Genomic DNA, 25,855 nt, shown 5'->3' with positions numbered 1-25,855 from the left:
CCCCCCCCCACCCACCCCTCACCCCTGCCACTCCACACGTCTAACCCCATTCCAGCATCTCTTTTCTCTCTCGTTCCTTTAATCGCACCCAATTTGCTGAAGCACCTTCTTATTTGCTCCACTACCATCAGTGCCAGGGGTTACTAATCTCACTCGGGGGGGGGGGAGCAGTGACCACTCGATCAGCTCAGGTGGTGCGGCAATCGGTCAGGTGGGGCCCTACATATTTTATTTGTCTCTACGCACGGTCGCACCTCGAGGCTATTATATAAACATTGCCGGCTTCCTCTCTTGCCCAATCGTATCGTCATTACGCTCACGGTCTCGAACATTTGACGCTGTAGAGGAGCGCTCCGTTTTCGCAAAATGCGGCCACTACAGCTTCGTAGTAGTAGTAGTACCTCTTTGCAAAATAACATTACTGCTATAACTACATTTAAATAAAAAGTGAAACCTAAGTGTAAGCAATTTCATTAAAAAAAAACATTTAATTTAAACCACGTTTTAAATAAGTGTCGGTGTTGTTCTTTTACACTGTTATTGAAAACAAATATCATGGTGCTTGTCAAGAGGTGCCCCAACTCGTCGCTTTGGACACCAGCGGTGATGCAATGCACCCCCTGCATGTCCCACGCTCGTTACGCTGCTGATCTAAATTGAACATGAAAAAAATCAGAATAGTATTTTTACCCTTTCTGGCAGTAAAACAGGAGGCATTAAGATGTCCAAACACCAAACAGAAACTTTTTGCAAGGAATCGAGTTCGCATTAACCACACGCGGTGCTTGTGGTGAACGTACCAATAAAAAAAACACGCGCTGATAATTATATCTGCGTTGTGTTTGAAACTGATTTAATATTCTGTCGAGTCGTTAGTGGAGTATGCACGCGACCGGCACCCACAGCCATAGGTGAAATGTATACTGGATGTGGTGCGCCGCTTGGGGAAATAGTTTCCGGGTCGCCGCATATGTAGTAGCTCCTACATTTGTAGTAGCTACTACAGTACATATGCTACTACATATGTAATAGCATATGTAGTAGCATATGTAAGTAGTATGTAGTAGCTCCTACATATGTGGTAGCATATGTAGTAGCTACGGGCCCCGCACTTTCAAGGGCCCCGCGCTAAACGCTTTCAAGCTATCAATTCCGGTTCAGTGATTCTGCACTTGCTCTATCACTAGAGTACTATACCACCTTCAACTTTTATGAATGACTGGGTGTTTAAGGTTAGCGATTTGTCGCATTATCAAGCTGTATAGCAATTGAAAAGATACAATGACTTTAGTAAAAAATAATCCTTACTACCCAGGAAGAAAAATTGTGTTGCATGTTGTCAATTGACGCGAGCATGCGTTGATTTGCATGGCGCGTGGTGACATGCATATCTCAAATCAAGCGCAAATCAGCGCTTTACATGAGACACGAGGTCGGCGATGAAATTAAGAGAACACGTGCGAGTGTCTCGGAGAGCGAGTGTCTCGGAGTGCGAGTGTCTCGGAGAGCGAGTGTCTCGGAGAGCGAGTGTCTCGGAGAGCGAGTGTCTCGGAGAGCGAGTGTCTCGGAGAGCGAGTGCGAGTGTCTCGGAGAGTGAGTGCGAGTGTCTCAGAGAGCGCGTGCGAGTGTCTCGGAGAGCGCGTGCGAGTGTCTCGGAGAGCGAGAGTGAGTGTCTCGGAGAGCGAGAGTGAGTGTCTCGGAGAGCGACTGCGAGTGTCTCAGAGAGCGAGTGTCTCAGAGTGCGAGTGTCTCGGAGAGCGAGTGCGAGCGACTCGGAGAGTGAGTGTTTCGGAGAGTGAGTGTCTCAGAGTGCGAGTATCTCGGAGAGCGAGTGCGAGTGTCTCGGAGAGCGAGTGTCTCAGAGTGCGAGTGTCTCGGAGAGCGAGTGTCTCAGAGTGCGAGTGTCTCGGAGAGCGAGTGCGAGCGTCTCGGAGAGTGAGTGTCTCGGAGAGTGAGTGTCTCGGAGAGCGAGTGTCTCAGAGTGCGAGTGTCTCGGAGAGCGAGTGCGAGCGTCTCGGAGAGTGAGTGTCTCGGAGAGTGAGTGCGAGTGTCTCGGAGTGCGAGTATCTCGGAGAGCGAGTGTCTCGGAGAGCGAGTGTCTCAGAGAGTGAGTGCGAGTGTCTCGGAGAGCGAGTGTCTCAGAGAGCGAGTGTCTCGGGGAGTGAGTGCGAGTGTCTCGGAGAGCGAGTGCGAGTGTCTCGGAGAGCGAGTGTCTCGGAGAGTGAGTGCGAGTGTCTCGGAGAGCGAGTGTCTCAGAGAGCGAGTGCGAGTGTCTCGGAGAGTGAGTGCGAGTGTCTCAGAGAGTGAGTGCGAGTGTCTCGGAGAACGAGTGTCTCGGAGAGCGAGTGTGAGTGTCTCGGAGAACGAGTGTGAGCGTCTCGGAGAGCGAGTGTCTCAAAGAGCGAGAGCGAGTGTCTCAGAGAGCGAGTGTCTCAGAGAGCGAGTGTCTCAGAGAGCGAGTGTCTCGGAGAGCGAGTGTCTCGGAGAGCGAGTGCGAGTGTCTCGGAGAGCGAGTGCGAGTGTCTCGGAGAACGAGTGTCTCAGAGAGTGAGCGTCTTGGAGAGCGCGTGCGAGTGTCTCGGAGAGCGAGTGTCTCGGAGAGCGAGTGTCTCGGAGAGCGAGTGCGAGTGTCTCGGAGAGCGAGTGCGAGTGTCTCGGAGAACGAGTGTCTCAGAGAGTGAGCGTCTTGGAGAGCGCGTGCGAGTGTCTCTGAGAGCGAGTGTCTCGGAGAGCGAGTGTGAGCGTCTCGGAGAGCGAGTGTCTCGGAGAGCGAGTGTGAGTGTCTCGGAGAACGAGTGTGAGCGTCTCGGAGAGTGAGTGCGAGTGTCTCAGAGAGCGAGTGTCTCGGATAGCGAGTGTCTCGGAGAACGAGTGCCTCGGAGAGCGAGTGTCTCGGAGAGCGAGTGTCTCGGAGAGCGAGTGTCTCGGAGAGCGAGTGTCTCGGGGTGTCCAACAATAGCGATTGCTGCAGCAGCCTCGACGCCCTATCTGTAGTGGCCAGCGAACAGCAGCAACCGACCTGTACATTGGCATCGAACTCGTGAATAATAATAATGACGATGATGATGGTAGCATCGCTCTGCGCCTGCTGTCACCATGCGCAACAAAATAAAATAGCGGTAAGTTGGTCGGGAGCCGCGGTGGGATTCTTAAGCGATGCCGACGATTGTGACGATGATGGTGACAATGGTGATGATGGTGACGATATTATCATGATGGTGACGATATTATCATGATGGTGACGATGGTGATCATGATGACGATGGTGACGATTGTGATCATGATGGTGACGATGGTGATCATGATGACGATGGTGATCATGATGACGATGGTGATCATGATGACAACGATGGTGATGATAATGATCATGATGACAACGATGGTGATTATGATGACGATGGTGATCATGATGGTGACGATGGTGATCATGATGACGACGATGATGATGATCGTGACGATGGTGATCGTTATGACGATGACAGTGATAATGGTGACGACGACGGTGATGATGATGATGACGACAATGGTGACGATGATGATGGTGACGATGGCGATCATGATAACGACGGCGGCGGCGACGATGGTGACGATGGTGACGATGCGAGTCGGCCCCTGTGTCTCCTGCACGGCAGGATCCAGCGTGCGTGGCGCGCCCTCGTCAGCCGGCGCGATGCGGCGCTGGACTCGCCCTGCTCCTCCTCCTCGTCCTCCTCGCACAAGCTGCTGCTGCTCAGCTCCTCCATCAGCATGAGCACAGTGTCGGGCGGCACCACCCCCGTGAGTCCCCACCCCCCGCCTGCTCTCTCAATGCCTCGTTCGGTGCAGGCAGGAAATTGTTCGGAGCGCCGGGTCCACGACGCGTGGCTGCTGCTGCTACTTTCCAGCTCGTCTGTGGTTCTTCCTGGCGCCTCTGAGTTATCTTCTCTCTGTCTCTCTCTGTGAGACGTCTTCTCTCTCTCTCTGTCGTCCTCTCTCTCTCTCTGAGTTGTCTTCTCTTTCTCTCTCTCTCTCAGTCGTCCTCTCTCTCTCTGAGTCGTTCCTCTTTTTCTCTCTCTCTCTGAGTCGTCCTCTCTCTCTCTGCGTCGTCCTCTCTCTCTCTGCGTCGTCCTCTCTCTCTCTCTCTCTGAGTCGTTCCTCTCTTTCTCTCTCTCTCAGTTGTCCTCTCTCTCTGTGTCGTCCTCTCTCTCTCTGCGTCGTCCTCTCTCTCTCTCTCTGAGTCGTCCTCTCTCTCTCTCTCTGAGTCGTTCCTCTCTTTCTCTCTCTCTCTCAGTTGTCCTATCTCTCTGTGTCGTCCTCTCGCTCTCTGCGTCGTCCTCTCTCTCTCTGAGTCGTCCTCTCTCTCTGAGTCGTCCTCTCTCTCTCTCTGCGTCGTCCTCTCTCTCTGAGTCGTCCTCTCTCTCTCTGAGTCGTCCTCTCTCTCTGACTCGTCCTCTCTCTCTCTGAGTCGTCCTCTCTCTCTGAGTCGTCCTCTCTCTCTCTGAGTCGTCCTCTCTCTCTCTGAGTCGTTCTCTCTCTCTCTGAGTCGTCCTCTCTCTCTCTGAGTCGTCCTCTCTCTCTGAGTCATCCTCTCTCTCTCTCTGAGTCGTCCTCTCTCTCTGAGTCGTCCTCTCTCTCTCTGAGTCGCCCTCTCTCTCTGAGTCGTCCTCTCTCTCTCTCTGAGTCGTCCTCTCTCTCTCTGAGTCGTCCTCTCCCTCTCTCTCTGAGTCGTCCTCTCTCTCTGTGTCGTCCTCTCTCTGAGTCGTCCTCTCTCTCTGAGTCGTCCTCTCTCTCTGAGTCGTCCTCTCTCTCTCTCTCTCCGAGAGCGAGCGAACACTCCGATGCGACGGTGCGTTACAAGTGGACATTACTTTCATCATTATTTTTTTCCCCACTGGCGAGTCCGAGCCGTGCCAGGGCGTGGTGGCACGGCGTCTGTACGCGCGGCTCCTCTCGTCCACGCGGTGCGACTTCAGGACACAACTGGGCGGCCATTTGTGCGCCGCGGTGACGAGATGTTAACCCCGTCGCCTGGTACGCAAGAGGTCGTGGATTCAATCCCGACCCCGACGCCTGCTGCTGTATATTTGGGGGTTTGCGTGTCTCTCTCTTTCTCTCTCTCCGTGGTCGCGTGGGCTTTCCTCCGAGCCCTCCGGTTTTACCCTCCACATTTAGAATCAACATCACACCTTTAGAATATTTGGCCACCTGTACATTTCCACGTGATGATGAGCAACTTCGTGGGGCTGTCATTTGTGGCCAGGTCGCTTCTTAAATAAAAAAAGAGCGATATATAGAATTTAAACAGTTGACAATTTGCACTCTGCCAGGCTTCGTGAAATCCTACTTGGTCTGGTGCCAGAGAAAAAAAAAAACAACTTAAAATCTACACCGGTACCCGAATTCTCCCTACCTTGTGGCCGATTTTGGAACGCATCGTGCCCGTGACTGCACCGATGCCGAGCGAGTTTGGTGTCGGTGGCATCTCTGAAGCTGCTGCTGGGGCTGATGGGGCTGCTGCTGATGCCACACAGGCCCTCAAAATCGGCGAACGCCTCTCTCTGTGTTTGACTCCAGCAGTCGGTGTCCCGTAATCAAACTCACTGAGCAGGTGAGTTTTTCTGGGCTCGAGGTCACTTGCTATCGGGGTCCATTGTTTTTGTTGTTGTTGTTGTTGCTGAAGTTCCACGTGGACCTGCGACTGTGGTGCTGGTACACCCAAGGGGATGAGAGGGGCCTTGTCTGTTGAGTGCTCGACACAAAAGCAAAGGAAGCCCCCTCCGCAACCCCCAGGTCTCTGCTTCCGTAATTTGATTTGAACCTCCAAGGGGTGGCGCTGAGAGCTTGGCAGGCGGCTGCTGACATTGTCGGTGTATTTGTTCAAGCCGACGCGCACACACCACACACACCACACCATACACACCACACACACACCATACATACACCATACACACCATACACACACACACCATACACACCACACATACACCACACAACACACACCACACACACACACCACACACACACCACACACACACACACCACACCATACACACACCACACACACCACACACACACCACACACACACCATACACACACCACACACACCACACACACACCACACACCACACACACCATACACACCACACATACACCACACACACACCACACACACCACACACACACCACACACACACCACACACACACACCACACACACACACCATACACACCACACATACACCACACCACACACACACCACACACACCACACACACACCATACACACCATACAACACACACCACACACACACCACACACACCACACACCACACACACACCACACATACACCACACAACACACACCACACACACCACACACACACCACACACACACCATACACACCATACACACCACACCATACACACCACACATACACCACACATACACACACATACACACACACCACACACACACAACACACACACCACACATACACCACACATACACCACACACACCCCATACACACCACACATACACCACACAACACACATACACCACACAACACACACCACACACACACCACACACACACACCATACACACCACACATACACCACACACCACCCCACACACACCACACACCACACCACACACACCACACATACACACACCACACACACATACACACACACCACACATACACCACACACACACCATACACACCATACACCCACCATACACACCACACACACACCACACACCACACCATACACACCACACATACACCACACAACACACACCACACACACACACCACACACAACACACCATACACACCACACACACAACACACACCACACCACACACACACCACACACACCATACACACACCACACACCACACATACACCACACACACACCACACACACACACCACACACACACCACACACACACCATACACCATACACACCACACATACACCACACAGCACACACACACACACCACACACACATCACACACACATCACACACCACACACACACCACACACACACATCACACATACACCACACACACCACACACACCACACACACACAAACAAATAACAATCCGGATTATTGGTGAGTTGTAACCAGCAGCGGCAGCGCAGCGCCTGCATTCGCTGCTCCGGATGTTCGCCAAATTGCTCAACGTCAAAACGTGAAATAAATCCCACTGGGGCCTCTGATGGGGGTCTCCCTGCAGGTGGGGTAGTTGCAGCCTGGAGCGCTGACGCTGAATAAACGCTCGGCGAATGATTATTTATTTTTTTCATTGTGCGTGTGGCAACGTCACAAACGCCCGTCTCGACGCCCGATTGCTGTGAATGCTCCCACGCGTCGCTGCCGTCGACCTCGCGGGTGTCGGCGCGAGGGACGCGTCACGCCCCTCCCCCTTGCACCGGCCTCGACACCGCGAGGGCAGCCAATCAGTCTCACTCGCTGAGTCTGTGGGTAAACGCCTGCAGAGTGGACGCGACTGCGCATGCTTCTATGAGTCTGCGTCTTCATTCGGACTCGTTCATCTGACCTCGTTATTTCCGCCTCGTTGATTCAAACTCGTTAATTTCACCGCGTTCATCTGACCTCGTTAATTTCACCTCGTTAATTTCGTTTCGTTAATCCAGACTCGTTAATTTCACCTCGTTAATTCAGACTCGTTAGTTGCACCTCGTTAATCCAGACTCGTTAATTTCACCTCGTTAATTCAGACTCGTTAATTTCACCTCGTTAATTTCACCTCGTTAATCCAGACTCGTTAATTTCACCTCGTTAATTCAGACTCGTTAATTTCACCTCGTTAATTCAGACTCGTTAGTTTCACCTCGTTAATCCAGACTCGTTAATTTCACCTCGTTAATTCAGACTCGTTAATTTCACCTCGTTAATTTCACCTCGTTAATCCAGACTCGTTAATTTCACCTCGTTAATTCAGACTCGTTAATTTCACCTCGTTAATTCAGACTCGTTAGTTTCACCTCGTTAATTCAGACTCGTTAATTTCACCTCGTTAATTTCACCTCGTTAATCCAGACTCGTTAATTTCACCTCGTTAATTTCACCTCGTTAATCCAGACTCGTTAATTTCACCTCGTTAATTTCACCTCGTTAATTCAGACTCGTTAATTTCACCTCGTTAATTTCACCTCGTTAATTCAGACTCGTTAATTTCACCTCGTCAATTTCACCTCGTTAATTCAGACTCGTTAATTTCACCTCGTTAATTTCACCTCGTTAATCCAGACTCGTTAATTTCACCTCGTTAATTTCACCTCGTTAATTCACCTCGTTAATTTCACCTCGTTAATCCAGACTCGTTAATTTCACCTCGTTAATTCACCTCGTTAATTTCACCTCGTTAATTCACCTCGTTAATTTCACCTCGTTAATTCAGACTCGTTAATTTCACCTCGTTAATTTCACCTCGTCGTGGTCACACCGCCGTCGGTTGAGATTCTAGGATGGTGAGTGAATGAACGCAGGGTACATCGCAGAGGTTAAATTCCCTTGCAGTTAAACTACTCAAACAATTTCACAATTTATTATTTTTATTTTATCAGGTAAGGCCCAATCGTTTTGTCAGAAGCGACCGGGCCACAAATGACAGGTCAACCATGTGACTTATCATCATGTGGAAATGTATAGCAGCCAAATACTCTTAAACTCACGTTTAGAAATGTGGAGGGATAAACCGGAGTACCCGGGGAAAAAAATCCACGCGACCACGGGGAGAGAGAGAGAGACACGCAAACTCAAAATATACAGCAGCAGGCGTCAGGGTCGGGGTCGGGATCGAATCCACGACCTCCTGTACACCAGGCTAGGTAGTTAACATCTCCTAGCCACCGTGGCGGATATTTGGTGGTCGAATGTTCACCAGAACACGCTTGATGATTTTCGTCCACTCGTAGCCTAATGGTTACCTAAAAAAAAAAACCCCACTTTATTGACAAATATTTGGTAATCTAACGCCGTTTGCAAAAAAAACAATACTTCGATGCAAGCCGACGGCATCAACGTGGCCGCTGCTGCTCAGCGTGGTCTCGCTGCGCCTCATCGCGGCCGTCACGCGTTACTGCAACGGGCCCCCGTGATGCAATGCGCGATTGCTCGACTTGTGCTGCCCGTTGCGAGCGTGTGGTTTGTGAAAGTTGGACAATAGGGAAGAACGAAGGGGCGCGGATGAAACGCCTTTGAAATGAAAGGACTCGGGCGGATATTGCTACGAATGAATGGGCTCTGGGGAAAGCTGGCGTTCGCTGAAGGATGAATGTTCAGAGGTGATAACATTAAGAACGCTTCGCCTAACTGTGGTCGTGCCCATGATTTTAAAAAAAATTGGAGCTTGTTTGGAAAAGCAGATTATGCAGGGCACAATACCCGGTTCACGTGCGCGAGGAAGACCAAGGATGACACGGATGAATAACATCAAAGCATGGACGAGGCTCACGCTGGAACAGACAATGAGGATAGCAGAAGACAGAAGTCAGTGGTGAAATATTGTCTATGGTGGGGCCAACCCTCGGATCGCGGATGGCTGAAGACAAGACAATACAGTCAACTATTTTTTTATTTAACCAGCTAAGGCCCACTGAGCTGCGTAGCTGTTTTTTTTTCAGAAGCCACCTGGCCACGAACGATAGCCCAACGAAGCGGCGTATCACGTGGAAAAGCATAGCAACCAAACACTCTGAACGTCTTCTGTCGTTTCTAAACGTGGAGGGGGGAAATCAGAGGACCTGCAGAAAAATGTACGCGACCACGGGGAGATAAACATGCAGACTCCAAAAACACAGCAGGCGTCAGGGTCGGGATCGATCCGACAACCTCCTGCATATCGGGCGAGGTAGTCAACATCTCGCCATCGTGCCGGATAACGTCAGAGCGTGCTGGGAAGACGACACTTAAGGCCCTGACGGAGTGACGATGCATTGATTAATATCTACAACATTCAGTTTTCAGTTTCATTTATTAGGATTTACCCTGTGAGCCCATTCGGCTCTTGATTTGGGTGCATACACGCATCGAGGGGAACACGACGCATATTGATGGCACTCGGCACACCACGCCCAGTACACTTCGTCCCTGTGAGTGTGGCGAGTGACGAGCCTCCTCCGTGAACGTCTTTGTCCGATAGTTAGCCATAAGCCGCTGTCCGCTGGATGACCGGAGTCGCGTGATAGTTTTATACTCCTTCACGAGGTCAACGTTGGGCAGTTTGGGGGGGGGGGGGGCGGCAAATAAATATCTTGCATCAGCCCCCCCAACCCACCCCCTAGAATTATGTTCAACCACTTCCAGTCCACGTGCTCTGTCTCTGCCACTGGCGAGACATTCTATTTGCAGGCTATGCTGGGAGGAAGAGCGATGTTCACGGTGGCTAGGAGATGTTTTCTACCTCGCCTGGTGTACAGGAGGTCGTGGCTTCGACGCCTGCTGTATATTTGGAGTTTGCGATGTCTCTCCCCGTGGTCGTGCGGATTTTTTCTCCGGGTCCTCCGGTTTATTCCCTCGGCATTGAGAATCAACATCACGCGTTTAGAGCATTTGGCTGCAATACATTTCCACTTGATAAGCCACTCGGCCTATCATTTGTGGCCAGGTCGCTTATAAAACCAAAACAAAAAGCTAAACAGCTCAGGTGGCCTTGCTCAGTGAGCCTTTGCCTGGTAAAATAAAAAATAACAAAAACATTATATCTAGAGTCTATCTAAATACATTCTAGTTTGCGGGCAGCTACGGCGGATGGGTCATCCGCTCCGGGTGGCGAAAGACTCCCCCCCGGGAGACATTCGAAGGAAGTCCCCCAGGGCAAAAGACCCAGAGGCCGCCCGTGATTGCGCTGGAAAGGCCGCGGTGGAGGGCGCCTTGCCGTGGGAGAGAGCGGCGATCCGGGAGGCCGCAGCTGATGCCGCTGGCGTCGGACGGGCCAGGGTGGATGGCACCGATTCAGTTCGGAAACGCGGGCCCGATATTTGATCGATTAATATCATCTCGATTCTAGATTTAAAGCTTTCGTGACTGCAAGGATCCATACTCTTTGGTTCTATTCGGTCCGCGGTCTGAGCGTGGCTGTGTTTCACTCCAACGCTGTCCTCGAGACAGCCTGATCCCTTCACCTGATGAAGGCCGCTTGTGTTGTGGCCGAAACGTCGTGATTTTTGTTGTTTTATTTTTTACCTACGTGACTTTACCGAATAGAACCAAAGAGTAATATCATCTCGATTTGAAGCTTTCGTGACTGCAGGAATCCACACTCTTTGGCTCTTTCGGTAAAGTCACGTGGGTAGAAAATAAAATAAATCACGACCGTTTACGGGCGCAACACAACGGTCCGGCATCAGGTGATCAATGTCGTGAGAATTTTATTGCGTTATTTTATTTTATTAATTGCTTATTTTATTCTCATTCTACGTGACTTTGCCGAAAGAACCAAAGAAAAGTGATCAATGTAGTTTTAATAAAAGGCCTCCAGGTGGCGCCACGCTGCCTCTTGAGCCGAACCAAAGCCACTCTCCGGGCATGAGGAATGTGAACAACAGCGACCGGGTGGAGGGGGGGAGGAAAAATAAAACACGTTCGAGTCTGCTGCTATTTTTCGCGCATGACGGCAGCAGGAGGAGTGTGGTTCAGGAGCTAAACGCTCGCCGCGACGAGAGGGCTTCGGTGAGAGACAGAGATCATTTGTGTGGTTTTGCTATTGCTCCTCCTCGGCTGAAGGCGCCCAGACTACCCTGGCTTGCTGGCAGGTCCACAGTCGGGTGAATTCATTCGATGGCATTCGGAATTGCTCAACGTGTAAGCGGTGCAAGGGACGCAGCGCTCGGTTACGCAAACAGAATGCGTTGTAGGGCGACTCGTCATTAACTTCCCATTTGTGAACCAAATTGCCGCACGTGCTGAGCGTTGTTCCATCCGCGATTACGCGCAGGCCACGTGCTACGGTATGTTGAACTTCTTTCGCACCGTACTTACCCACCCGTGCTAACTGGAGGTACGGCGGAGAAGCAGAACACCGCTAAGCACGAAACGCAGTTCTGAAGGAATGCGTTTTTCAATCCGGATGATTTAAAGGCGCGCGCGTCCAGCGGCTTCCGAGTGAGGCCGTGCCTTCTATCCAGAGTCACTGCCTAGCAGTGACTCCACTCCGCATTTAGAATCAACAGAACACGTTCAGAGTGTTTGGCTGCTTTGCATTTCCACGTGATGAGCCGCTTCGTTGGGCTATCGTTCGTGGCCAGGTCGCTTCTGAAAAACAGCTACGTAGCTCAGTGGACCTTAGCTGGGTTTTAAAATGAACAAAAAAAATAGTTTAGTTATACTGTATTGTCTTATCTTCCAGCCATCCTCGATCCGAGGGTTGGCCCCACGATGGAAGATGAGTTTTTTTTTTTATCGGGACGATTTAAAGGCGCGCGACTCCAGCGGCTTTCTAATGAGGCCGTGCCTTCTATCCAGAGCCGATGCCTCGCAGGGGAGACGGAGGCTGAGATCAAGAATTTCGCAAAGATGCGGGGGCGTCGGTGTGTGCGGGCAGATAGGCGCCGGCGGAACAACGGGAGCCATTCGCATCCGTCCGGGTGCACGGCTGAGCTTCTTTCGCACCGTACGTAGCCAAACCCGAGCACGATCCTTTCCGGCGTTTGTAAAAGCAGCGGGACCGAGAGTGTGCTACGGGGATTTTTGGTTCTCTCCCGTTCCCGGAGAAGGCGCGGCATCGGGAGAGGGCAGTGCCGGATTATCCTCGTAGCAAAAGTAGCTGCATATGCTACGGGCCACCCGCACTTTCAAGGGCTTTTGAAGCTATCAATTCCGGTTCAGTGAGCGCTTGCTCTATCACTATAGCACTGTACCGCCTTCAACTTTTTCTGAACGACTGGATGTTTAAGGTTAGCCATTTGTCGCATTATCTGGCTGTATAGCGAATGAAAAAATGCAATAACTTTCCTATGCAAGTAAAAAAAGATTGTGTTTTTTTTATATTTACGTGGTTTGTATTTATTTTGGGCCCCTTTATAACATCATGCTACAGGCCCACTCGCACTGACTTCATATGGGCACAGCGCTGGGCGCGTGTTGAGTCTGGAGAAGTCATTCAGCGGAGTCTGGGGTCAGCAGTTTGGGTTCATGTGGAGCGCCTGCGAGTTCACGTGCGGGAGCAACGCGTGGGATGGATTCAGTTATCCGCATTCACAGTTAAGACTCACAGGGGCGTTCATAGACTCACGTAGAGACGCGCATAGATTCACACAGAGACACACGTAGACTCGCATAGAGACACACAGATTCAAATACCCACACAGACATTCATAGACTCACATATAAGCTGGCATAGAGATCCATAGACTCACATACTCACATAGAGATCCATAGACTCACATAGAGACTCACATAGAGACTCACATAGATACTCACATAGAGAGTCAATGACTCACATAGAGACTCAAATAGACATTCAATGACTCACATAGACATCCAGAGACTCACATAGAGACTCACATAGAGACTCACATAGATACTCTCATAGAGACTCACATAGGGAGTCAATGACTCACATAGAGACTCACATAGACATTCAATGACTCACATAGAGATCCATAGACTCACATAGAGACTCACATAGACTCGCATATAGTTACATAGATTCACATAGAGACTCACATAGACATTCAATGACTCACATAGATATTAATAGACTCACATAGAAACTCACATAGACTCACATAGACTCACGTAGAGACTCACATAGAGACTCACATAGAGAGTCAATGACTCACATAGAGACTCACATAGACATCCATAGACTCACATAGAGACACACATAGACGTTCAATGACTCAAATAGAGATCCATAGACTCACATAGAGACTCACATCGACATCCATAGACTCACATAGACTCGCATAGAGATCCATAGACTCACATAGAGACTCACATTCACATGTATAGACTCACATAGAGACTCAAATAGAGAATCCATAGACTCACATAGAGACTCACATAGGCATTCAATGACTCACATAGACATCCAGAGACTCGCATGGAGATCCATTGATGCACACACATAGACGATATTGACAAACTCGACACGTGAATGTTGCATCCCTTGCCATGCCAGGCGAGCGCGGCTCAGACCAAAACCCAGCGGCAGTGATTCGGGGCGCTCCACCCACCAGCCGCTCCGCTTGCTCTGGGCACGGCCCCGACTGTGGACCCGAGAGTGACTCCCGATGCAACGAGGGCAGCCCCCCTTTTGCTGTCGTGTCTGCGTCGGACTTCTTTCGCGCCGTACGTAGCCAACCGCGCTACCCGGAGGTGTGGGGTTGGACGGGGGGGGGGGGTTACAACGAACTGAACGCAAAAAAGCAGTTTCTGTGTTGAATACAAACAGTACACACACAGTACACACAGTACACACTCAGTACACTTAGTACACACACAGTACACACACACAGTACATACACAGTACACATAGTACACACACAGTACACACACACAGTACACACACTCAGTACACACACACACACTCAGTACATACACAGTACACATAGTACACACACTCAGTACACACACACACAGTACATACACAATACACATACTACACACACTCAGTACACACACAGTACACACACACAGTACACACACTCAGTACACACACACTCAGTACACACAATACACATAGTACACACACTCAGTACACACACACAGTACACACACAGAGTACACACACACACAGTACACACACAGTACACACACTCAGTACACACACAATACACAGTACACACACAGTACACACACACTCGGTACACACACACTCGGTACACACACAGTACACACACAGTACACACACACAGTACACACACACTCAGTACATACACAATACACATAGTACACACACTCAGTACACACACACAGTACACACACACAGTACATACACTCAGTACACACACACTCAGTACACACACAATACACATAGTACACACACACAGTACACACACACACACACTCAGTACACACACACTCAGTACACACACAATACACATAGTACACACACTCAGTACACACACTACACACACACAGTACACACACTCAGTACACACATACTCAGTACACACACAATACACATAGTACACACACTCAGTACACACACAATAAACACAGTACACACACAGTACACACACAGTACATACACACAGTACACACAGTACACACACACAGTACACACACACAGTACACACACAGTACACACACACTCAGTACACACAATACGCATAGTACACACACTCAGTACACACACACAGTACACACACACAGAGTACACACACACAGTACACACACAGTACACACACTCAGTACACACACAATACATAGTACACACACAGTACACACACACAGTATACACACAGAGTACACACACACACAGTACACACACACTCAGTACACACACAGTACACACAGTACACACACAGTATACACACACAGTACACACACAATACACAACACACAGTACACACACAGTACACACACACACAATACACACAGTACACACACACAGTACACACACAGTACACAACACACACAGTACACACACAGTACACACACAGTACACACACAGTACATACACACACAATACACACACAGTACACACACAGTACACACACACAGTACACACACAGTACACAACACACACAGTACACACACAGTACACACACAGTACATACACACACAGTACACACACAGTACACACACACAGTACACACACAGTACACACACACAGTACACACACAGTACACACACAGTACATACACACACAATACACACACACAGTACACACACAGTACACACACAGTACACACACACACAGTATACACACACAGTACACACACAGTACACACACAGTACACACACACAGTACACACACAGTACACACACACACAGTATACACACACAGTACATACACACACAATACACACACACAGTACACACACAGTACACACACAGTACACACACACACAGTATACACACACAGTACACACACAGTACACACACAGTACACACACACACAATACACACAGTACACACACACAGTACACACACAGTACACACACACACAGTATACACACACAGTACACACACAGTACACACAGTACACAAAAGGCCTAGCCCGTGGCGTGTTTGTCGCTTGTTGCAGGGGGGTTCGCGGTTCGAACTCAAGCGGCCGTCCTGGTTAATACTGCGGTGTGTGTATCAGTCATCAAGCGGTCATTCCAATAAGGGTAGGGCAAATGTGCGGGCATCACGGATCAACCTTGGCAATCTTTGGAAACGATCTTACAAATTGCTCGATTAAACTAAACACATTATTTTTTTTACCAGGTAATGCCCCACTCAGCCGCGTGCACAAGCGTCCGCCATCAGGTGAGGACGCTTGTGTAGCGACCGATACGTCGTGTTATTTATTTGTTTCTACCTACGTGACGACTTTACCGAAAGAATCAGAGGCGTATGGATTCCTGCAGCCACGAAAGCTTCAAATCAAGACTGCATTGTTGATGTTTGTCCCGAATAGAAATTCGTCCCGTGGGGTTTTTTTTCTATTCGAGAGGCCAGGGTCAGGATATTTATCTTTAAAGAAAAAAAAAGTTTACGTAAAAATAAAATCCTACCACCGTTGAGCCCAAGGTGAGATGTTATCCTCGTAACAAAAAAAAAAACGTTCACGCGTTGGGGAGTTAGATTTCAATTTTTTTAAAATTTACAAAAAAATAAGGATAGCTTTCCCCAATTAAAAAGATAATATTTGTTTATTGGACTTTAGAATACGGCATCATCTCACTCGCGAAATGCCAACTTCAATTACGAATTGAAGTCGCTCGTTTCAAATGCGACTATGTGCGTTGAACTTCTTTAGCGCCGTACGTGGCCAAACGTGCTCGTCGGAGGCGCGTGCTGTTCACGCCGTTTAACTCGTAACAAACACGAGTTACATCCAACACGTGGTTGTATCACCTTGCCTACACTTTGCACTCCTACCGCGTGTTGTGTTTGTTATTGTAACTTTCTAATCGCGCCCCTACTGGACATATGCGATAAAAGGGGCTTCGCAGTTCGTCGGATTGCTCCAGTGTCAATAAATATTCCGATTCTGATCACCAGGCAGTTGCCAGAGCTCTGAGAATCTCCTCGAGCCTTGCGCCTTCAAATAAGTTGGTGGGATGCGTTCAACAGACACCCACGGGTGCGATGTTACTCACGCGGCGTTCCGACCCGCGAATCCATTGAGAGTGGTAATATCGGTCGCGAAATCCTGCGACGCATTAAATGCAATGACATATCCGTGTCGTGACAGAGCGTTAAATGATGTGACACGGATGGGACTGCGTCAAACCTCTCTCCACGCTCCCTTTGAGGAGCAATCTGATTCGGTCCATTGAGGAGTCGAGGGAGCTCTCTCTCTCTCTCTGTGCATCTTCGCACCGCTCGCTCGATCGCACCAGATGTGTGCGTGTGTCTGTGTGTAGGTGTGTGTGTGTCTGTGTGTAGGTGCGTGTGTCTGTGTGTCTGTGTGTAGGTGCGTGTGTCTGTGTGTAGGTGTGTGTGTGTCTGTGTGTAGGTGCGTGTGTCTGTGTGTAGGTGCGTGTGTCTGTGTGTAGGTGCGTGTGTCTGTGTGTAGGTGCGTGTGTCTGTGTGTAGGTGCGTGTGTCTGTGTAGGTGTGTGTGTCTGTGTGTAGTGGGGAGCGATAGTGTAGCGGTTAGCGCGCTGCGCTATGAACCTGGCGACCCGGGTTCGATTCCCGTTCACGGCCAACACCAGTGACGATTATCTGAACCGGTCCCGGGCCTCCCCTAGGTCGACTCAGCCTCAAATGAGTACCTGGTGCGGTGTGTAAACATTGCCACTAGGGAGACAAAGGCTGTCGGGCGTGGTGCTGGCCACCCACCCCCTCGTGTGCCGTGCCGGCCCTCATAGGTTTTCGCTAACAGCACTTGCCCCTACAGTCTGTTCAGGCTACACGGGGATCTTTGTCATGTATGTATGCACGTATATGCTGAACTTCTTTCGCACCGTGCGTTGCCAACCGCGCTAATCGGGGTAACGGACAACAAGCTAAACCACAAAACAGCAGTTCTAAAGGAATTCGTTTTCAATCTAGGTGATTTAAAAGTGCGTTCCAGACGGGCCGCATCCGAAAGCGCGGTGACCGCCGCCTTTACTCGATGGCCCAGCAGCCAGAAGCCGCCGCTGCCTCGAGGATGGCCGGAGGTCTCAAGCGACGCTTCGTGGGGAAACATTTGGTGGCAGTGTTGGCAGTCACAGAGGGGGACCCACCTGGTGGGTGAAGGAGGTGAATTAAAATCGGGCACCGTGCATGGAAAAACATGGAAACCCGTTTCCGTGCATCCGGTGGATTAGTAAGCGTGGTTGGCACGACCACGGGGAGAAGACGCTAACTCCAAATATACAACACGTATCAGAGTCGGGATCGAACCCACAACCTCCTTCATACCAGGCGAGGTAGTTAACGCACGGCGGGCTGGGAAGTTAAAGCAGTTAAAGTTAAAGCATAATGCGGAGTGACGACCCATCGATTAATATCTACAACATTAAGTCCCACAAAGATCCCCCGTACAGCCTTAACAGACTGTTTGTTGCAAGTGCCGTTAGCGAGCACCTTTGAAGGCCGGCACGGCACACGAGGGGGTGGGTGGCCAGCACGACGCAACTTTTCGTAGCTTGACACCTGGGCAGTCCCTCCGTCCCCCTGGGCCCCTGTGCAGTTGCACCGCCTGCACACTCGATAGCTACGGCCACTCCTTACTGTGTGATCTGTTTCAGAGGTGAGTCTAGAAACTTCCCAAGTGGAGGGGGGAGGGGCAGTACTGAATCGTCAGCCTTTTAAAATAGGGCCCTATAAAGAGAGAATATATTTACATAGGGCACTATATAAATTATATATATGGCCCTGTATAGAGTATATATACATAGGGGACTCTATAGAGTATATTTTAGGGCCCTAAACAGAGTCTATATAGGGCCCTATATAAGGTATATAGGGGCCTATATAGGGGCCTATATAGAGTATAAATGTATAGGGCCCTATATGGAATCCATATATATAGGGCCCTCTTTCGAATATATACAGTATATATGTGTAGGGCCCTATATCGAGTCTATATAGGGTCCATTATAAGCATTTTTATATAGCGTGGGTGGTCTCTCCCATCTCTCCTCCCCTGGGTCCGCAGCTGGGGTGACGCTCGATGGGTGAAAAACAAACGACCCAAGACCACGCTTGGGTCGCTTGGTGCCACCGTGTGCCAGCCACCTGCTCGCCGTGCCAACGCTTGAGCCGCAGGCAACTGGATCAGCCACTTCCGTGCCCTCGTCTAGGAGGCCGCTCTCCTTCTATCTTACAGTTGCATGCTAATTTCTCACATTCACATCATGCTAATCCCTCGCATTAACATAGCCACTTCCCTGTCCTCTAATTTCTCACATTCACATCATGCTAATCCCTCACATTAACATAGCCACTTCCCTGCCATCTAATCTCTCACATTAACATCATGCCAATCTCTCGCATTAACATAGCCACTTCCCTGTCCTCTAATTTCTCACATTCACATCATGCTAATCCCTCACATTAACATAGCCACTTCCCTGCCATCTAATCTCTCACATTAACATCATGCCAATCTCTCGCATTAACATAGCCACTTCCCTGTCCTCTAATTTCTCACATTCACATCATGCTAATCCCTCACATTAACATAGCCACTTCCCTGCCATCTAATCTCTCACATTAACATCATGCCAATCTCTCGCATTAACATAGCCACTTCCCTGCCCTCTAATTTATCACATTCACATCATGCTAATCTCTCGCATTAACATAGCCACTTCCCTGTCCTCTAATTTCTCACATTAACATCATGCTAATCCCTCACATTAACATAGCCACTTCCCTGCCCTCTAATTTCCCACATTAACATCATGCTAATCGCTCGCATTAACATAGCCACTTCCGTGCCCTCTAATTTCTCACATTAACATCACGCTAATCCCTCGCATTAACATAGCCACTTCCCTGTCCTCTAATGTCTCACATTAACATCATGCTAATCTCTCACGTCAACATAGCCACTTCCGTGCCCTCTAATGTCTCACATTAACATCATGCTAATCCCTCACATTAACATAGCCACTTCCCTGCCCTCTAATTTATCACATTCACATCATGCTAATCTCTCGCATTAACATAGCCACTTCCCTGTCCTCTAATTTCCCACATTAACATCATGCTAATCTCTCGCATTAACATAGACACTTCCGTGCCCTCTAATTTCTCACATTAACATCATGCCAATCTCTCGCATTAACATAGCCACTTCCCTGTCCTCTAATGTCTCACATTAACATCATGCTAATCTCTCACGTCAACATAGCCACTTCCGTGCCCTCTAATGTCTCACATTAACATCATGCTAATCCCTCACATTAACATAGCCACTTCCGTGCCCTCTAATTTCTCACATTAACATCATGCTAATTCCTCGCATTAACATAGCCATTTCCGTGCCCTCTAATTTCTCACATTAACATCATGCTAATCCCTCGCATTAACATAGCCACTTCCGTGCACTCTAATTTCTCACATTAACATCATGCTAATCCCTCGCATTAACATAGCCATTTCCGTGCCCTCTAATTTCTCACATTAACATCATGCTAATCCCTCGCATTAACATAGCCACTTCCCTGCCCTCTGATTTCTCACATTAACATCATGCTAATCCCTCACATTAACATAGCCACTTCCCTGCCCTCTAATTTCCCACATTAACATCATGCTAATCGCTCGCATTAACATAGCCACTTCCGTGCCCTCTAATTTCTCACATTAACATCACGCTAATCCCTCGCATTAACATAGCCACTTCCCGTGCCCTCGTCCAGGAGGCCGCTCTCCGTTCTTACAGTTACACGCTAATTTCTCACATTAACATCACTAGCCCCGGCCACTTCTTTACCACCCTTGACCTATACCCATTTCAAACCTTTTAAGACAGTCTGCCTCAGCAGCAGACCACGCTTATCCCACCCGATGACGGACGCTTGCGTTGCGCCCGAAACGTCGTGATTCATTTCATTTCACACCCGCTACGTGACTTTACCGAAAGAACCCAACGGTATGGATCAGCCTTGCCGCCGTCGCCGCGAGTGGACTCTTGGTTCACTGTGCACCTCGCGCTCCGCGCCTTTCGTGGAGTCATCGCCCCACGTTTTAGTTCTCGCAAAAAAAAAGAATGCCCGATAGTGCGGTCGTAAATCCAAATATACAAGAGGCCTCAGAGTCGGGGATTGACCCCACGACCTCCTGTTTTACCGGGCGAGGCAGTTCGCATCTCGACACCGCGGCGCTCTGCAGTGCTCCTCTGCTCCCATGAAGTGTCCCAGTTTCTTTTTTTTGTACCGCAGACGTGGCAATCCTAGGAGCCATACGCCGTACCATTCTCTGCGATTCGCCGTCCCTCTCTCCCCCCACCCACCCACTCAGTCTCTGCTTTTCTCTCAGATTCTCAGAAATAAAAAAGCCATCTTCTGATTCACGTGTCTGTGATGCATAATTGAAAAAGCACTAAGGAAAATCTTTAAATATAAATGCGTGTTAAATCTTAATGCTTGTGGGGAGGAGGGAGAATAAGTAATATTTTAAAAAAAAAACTTTTTTTTAAAAAACACGCTTTTATGAAATGTATTAGTAATGGCAAAACTCCACGACTCCAGGAGTGGCCCCGAAGCTTGCCACAACGTTAGGGGACCGTGGCTGAATACAGCCAACGTCAGTTGACCGTGGACAATTAGACCGAGGCCGAAACATAACATAAAGAATGCTTTAAAAAACAAAAACTATATTTTTTTACGATAGAATATAGTATTGTCATCAGTATGTCATGAGTATACCAAGTTTGCAGTCGATAGCACAATGGGAAGTGGGTGAAAATTGAGTTACAAGATTTGAGGATACAACAACAAAAATAACACAGTGAAATTTTGATTTAAAGCTTTCGTGACTGCAGTAATTAATATTCTTAGCTCTTTCGGTAAAGTCACGTTGAAGGGAAACAATAAAATATATTTTGAAATATATATTTTATTATTTATTGCTTCCCTTCAACGTGACTTTACCGAAAGAGCTAAGAATATAACAGAGTGCGTTAAAAGAAAGCATGTACAAAATAAGGCGTGCAGGCAACAGAATGTGTGCCATTCAATTTTCTATTTTTTTTTAAAAACGCCACAATTAATCTGCCGAAGGATCATCGCTGCGATTGGCCCGGAGGAGCTCGGCTCAGGGAACTTCTCACACGAGGTCAAATTTCGTTGGACGCTCGCCACAGCAGAAAGCAGCGGTGAGCTTGCACGGCGCTCGCGAACCGGAGGTCGCCGGCTCGATTCGATCTCCCCGGGGCTGTGCGAAGGTTTTCTTAAATCCGCCACGGTGCCTCTGTACGCCCGGCGGTCGATTAAATGGCTTCGACACGGCAAGCCGATCGGCGGGTCCCGTTCCGAGACGGGCGTGGAAGAGTAGGCCAAGTACCAAACTAGATCGGGTTGTCCAGAGTTTCCCTCTCGTGTATGTCCCTCCCGCCAGCGGGGAGGGGAGGCGTGAGTGGGCAGCTTCAGGAATGCGCCTTTGACCTTTTACCAAGCCTGGTTATGAAACGAAAGCTGTGCGTGAAAGATGTAAGCCCGACGCCCTATTGGCAATGGAAGGAAGACAACAACAATAACAACAATCACGAACACAAAATAAATTCCACGAGTGCGTGTCCGGCAATATCGGGACGCAAATGCATCGACGAATTGTGAAACTGCGGCCTATCCATTTCCACGGCAGGACGCGCATCGCGCGATTCTCTCGTTTAAGTCTTTCCTTTTGCCCGGCCTTGCTCAAAAAACGACCATCATCATCATCACCATCATTATCCTCATCATTACCATCATCCTCCTCATCATGAGCATCATCATCGTCCTCATCATCACCATCATCCTCCTCATCATTACCATCATCCTCCTCATCATGAGCATCATCATCGTCCTCATCATCACCATCATCCTCATCATCACAATCATCATCCTCATGATTATCATCATCCTCATCACCGTCATCATCCTCATCATCCTCATCATCATCATCACCATCATCCCCGTCCTCACGGGATCAAAGCGACCGCTCTGCTCCATGCGAGGGGTGGGGGTGGGGAGGGGAGGGGTGGGGAGGGGAGGGGTGGGGTGGGGAGGGGAGGGGTGGGGAGGGGTGGGGTGGGGAGGGGAGGGGAGGGGTGGGGAGGCGTGGGGAGGTGTGGGGAGGGGTGGGGTGGGGTGGGGAGGGGTGGGGAGGGGTGGGGAGGGGTTGGGTGGGGTGGGGAGGCGTGGGGAGGGGAGGGGTGGGGAGGGGAGGGGTGAGCGCCACCGCAGGGCGCGCCTCTTCTGCCCACGCGAGGGGTGACGCTCGATGGGTGACGCTGCCTCAGTGACGTCATGCTGCAATTAGACCCTCCCCCCTCTCCTCCCCCCTCTCCTCCCCCCTCTCCTCCCCCCTCTCCTCCCCCCTCTCCTCCCCCCTCTCCTCCCCCCCCTCCTCACCCCCCCTCCTCCCCCCTCTCCTCCCCCCTGCTTGGCAATGTGAGACTGCCGGGAGGGCTCCCCCCCCACCCCCCCGTGCCCTACCCAACCACCAACCCACCCAGCCCTACCCCCCCCCCCCCCACCCCACCCACCCACCAACCCCCCGTGCCCTACTCACCCACCAACTCACCCCCGTGCCCTACCCACCCACCAACCCACCCACCAACCCACCCACCCCCCGTGCCCTACCCACCCACCAACCCACCCCCCGTGCCCTACCCCCCCACCAACCCCCCCACCAACCCACCCACCCCCCGTGCCCTACCCACCCACCAACCCACCCCCCGTGCCCTACCCCCCCACCAACCCCCCACCAACCCACCCACCCCCCGTGCCCTACCCACCCACCAACCCACCCCCCGTGCCCTACCCCCCCACCAACCCCCCCACCAACCCACCCCCCGTGCCCTACCCACCCACCAACCCACCCACCCCCCGTGCCCTACCCACCCATGAACCCACCCCCCGTGCCCTACCCCCCCACCAACCCCCCAACCAACCCACCCACCCCCCGTGCCCTACCCCCCCAACCCACCCACCAACCCACCCCCCGTACCCCCCCACCCCACCCACCAACCCACCCACCAACCCACCCCCCGTGCCCTACCCACCCACCAACCCACCCCCCGTGCCCTACCCACCCACCAACCCACCCACCCCCCGTGCCCTACCCACCCACCAACCCACCCACCAACCCACCCCCCCGTGCCCTACCCCCCACCCCCCTGTGCCCTACCCACCCACCAACCCACCCCCCGTGCCCTACCCACCCACCAGCCCACCCCCCGTGCCCTACCCACCCACCAGCCCACCCCCCGTGCCCTACCCACCCACCAACCCACCCACCAACCCACCCGCCCCACCTACCAACCCCCCCGCCCCCCTCTCCGAGCTGCTGAGTGAAAGTCTCTGGCTCTGGCTCTGGGCGAGGCTCCCGTCTCGCGCTTCGCGAGAGGGAGGCGCTCCTCCCAATCCGCCTAATTTGCTATTTGTTCTTATTTTAATAAAAACACAACAACAACAACGACAATGACGGTCTCGCCGAGTTGCCCCGAAGTTATTATCTCCCCGCAGCTCCGCTAGTGCGCCACACGAATGTGTGTAACGCTGTACTTGTTACCCGGCTTTTATAGCTGTTATATTTACGTGTGTGTGTGCCGTTACGCTTAACGTGTGAATTCATCCAGTAGGCGAACTTTAGATGACATTTTGTGCATGCGTAAAGCAAGTTGTTAAGCTCCCTCGCCTGCTACACAGCAGGTCGTGAGTTCGATCAAGACCCTGGCGCCTTCCTGTACATTTGGAGTTTGCGGTGTCTCTCCCTCCCCGTGGTCGCGTGGATTTTTCTCCGGGTCCTCCCGGTTTTCTCCCTCCGCGTTGAGAATCAACGTCGCGCGTTTAGACCATTTGGCTGCTATAAATTGCCACGTGATGATGAGCCACTTCGGTGAGCTATCGCCAGGTCCCACTGATCTACGTAGCTCAGTTGGGACCTTACCTGGTAAAATAAAAAAAATAGTTTATTAATAGTGTTACACATATATATGAGAGCGCATTCAAGAAGGGGGTGTCCGTGAAGGAGATGGATTGATGAGGTGCAAGGTGCATCGCCACATCTCAGGATCACGATGGGCGGCTTGTGGAGGCCTCCATCCAGCAGTTGATCAATCATGGCTGATCGGCATGCATCTGCGTCAGTTGACTCGTGCCACCTGGGTCTGTCACCGTGACCTGCCAGCGAGCGTTCGACATTTCGCGTGGCCTTTACAGCGCACCGAGCCTGGCACAAGCGCCGTGGTGACGTCGCCGCCACTTAGCGGCGGATGGCGGCGACTGCTGCTGATGTTGTTGTTGTCGATGAGCTTGATGATGACTCTGCCCCACGTGCTTTTTGTGGGCGGTTGTGGCGCGCGTGTTGTTCCGCGTCACATGTTTCCGACCTCTCGCTCAGGGCAATTCAGTTCCCGAAGAAGCCCCTCCCCCCCCCCCCCCCAGCACGTGGCGCGAAACGTCGGACATGGTGGCCGAACGGCGCGTGTGGCGCCAACCCCCACCCCCTCCCACCCAAAAATGACTCGATCCCGAGATCCGTTTCCACGACACCCCCCACCCCCCACACCGCGCGCGCCCAGGAGGGACCTT

General features: G+C 50.8%; 1 protein-coding gene across 1 annotated transcript in view; it reads left to right on the top strand.

Moving 5' to 3' along the window:
• Positions 1 to 25,855, top strand: part of LOC116954451 (schwannomin-interacting protein 1-like) — a 310,676-nt gene that overhangs the window by 150,123 nt on the left and 134,698 nt on the right. The window contains exon 4 of the mRNA XM_032974973.2: positions 3,633 to 3,777. Coding sequence (XP_032830864.2) covers positions 3,633 to 3,777 — 145 coding nt within the window. The remainder of the gene's footprint in view (positions 1 to 3,632; positions 3,778 to 25,855) is intronic.

The sequence above is a fragment of the Petromyzon marinus genome, chromosome 55, assembly GCF_048934315.1.
Source record: "Petromyzon marinus isolate PM22_M1 ecotype Great Lakes invasive population chromosome 55, UKy_Petmar_22M1.pri1.0, whole genome shotgun sequence".
In the NCBI taxonomy this organism is placed as follows: Eukaryota; Metazoa; Chordata; class Hyperoartia; order Petromyzontiformes; family Petromyzontidae; genus Petromyzon; species Petromyzon marinus.
The sequence above is the reverse complement of the archived record's forward strand: the minus strand, read 5'-3'. Positions and strand labels throughout refer to the sequence as shown.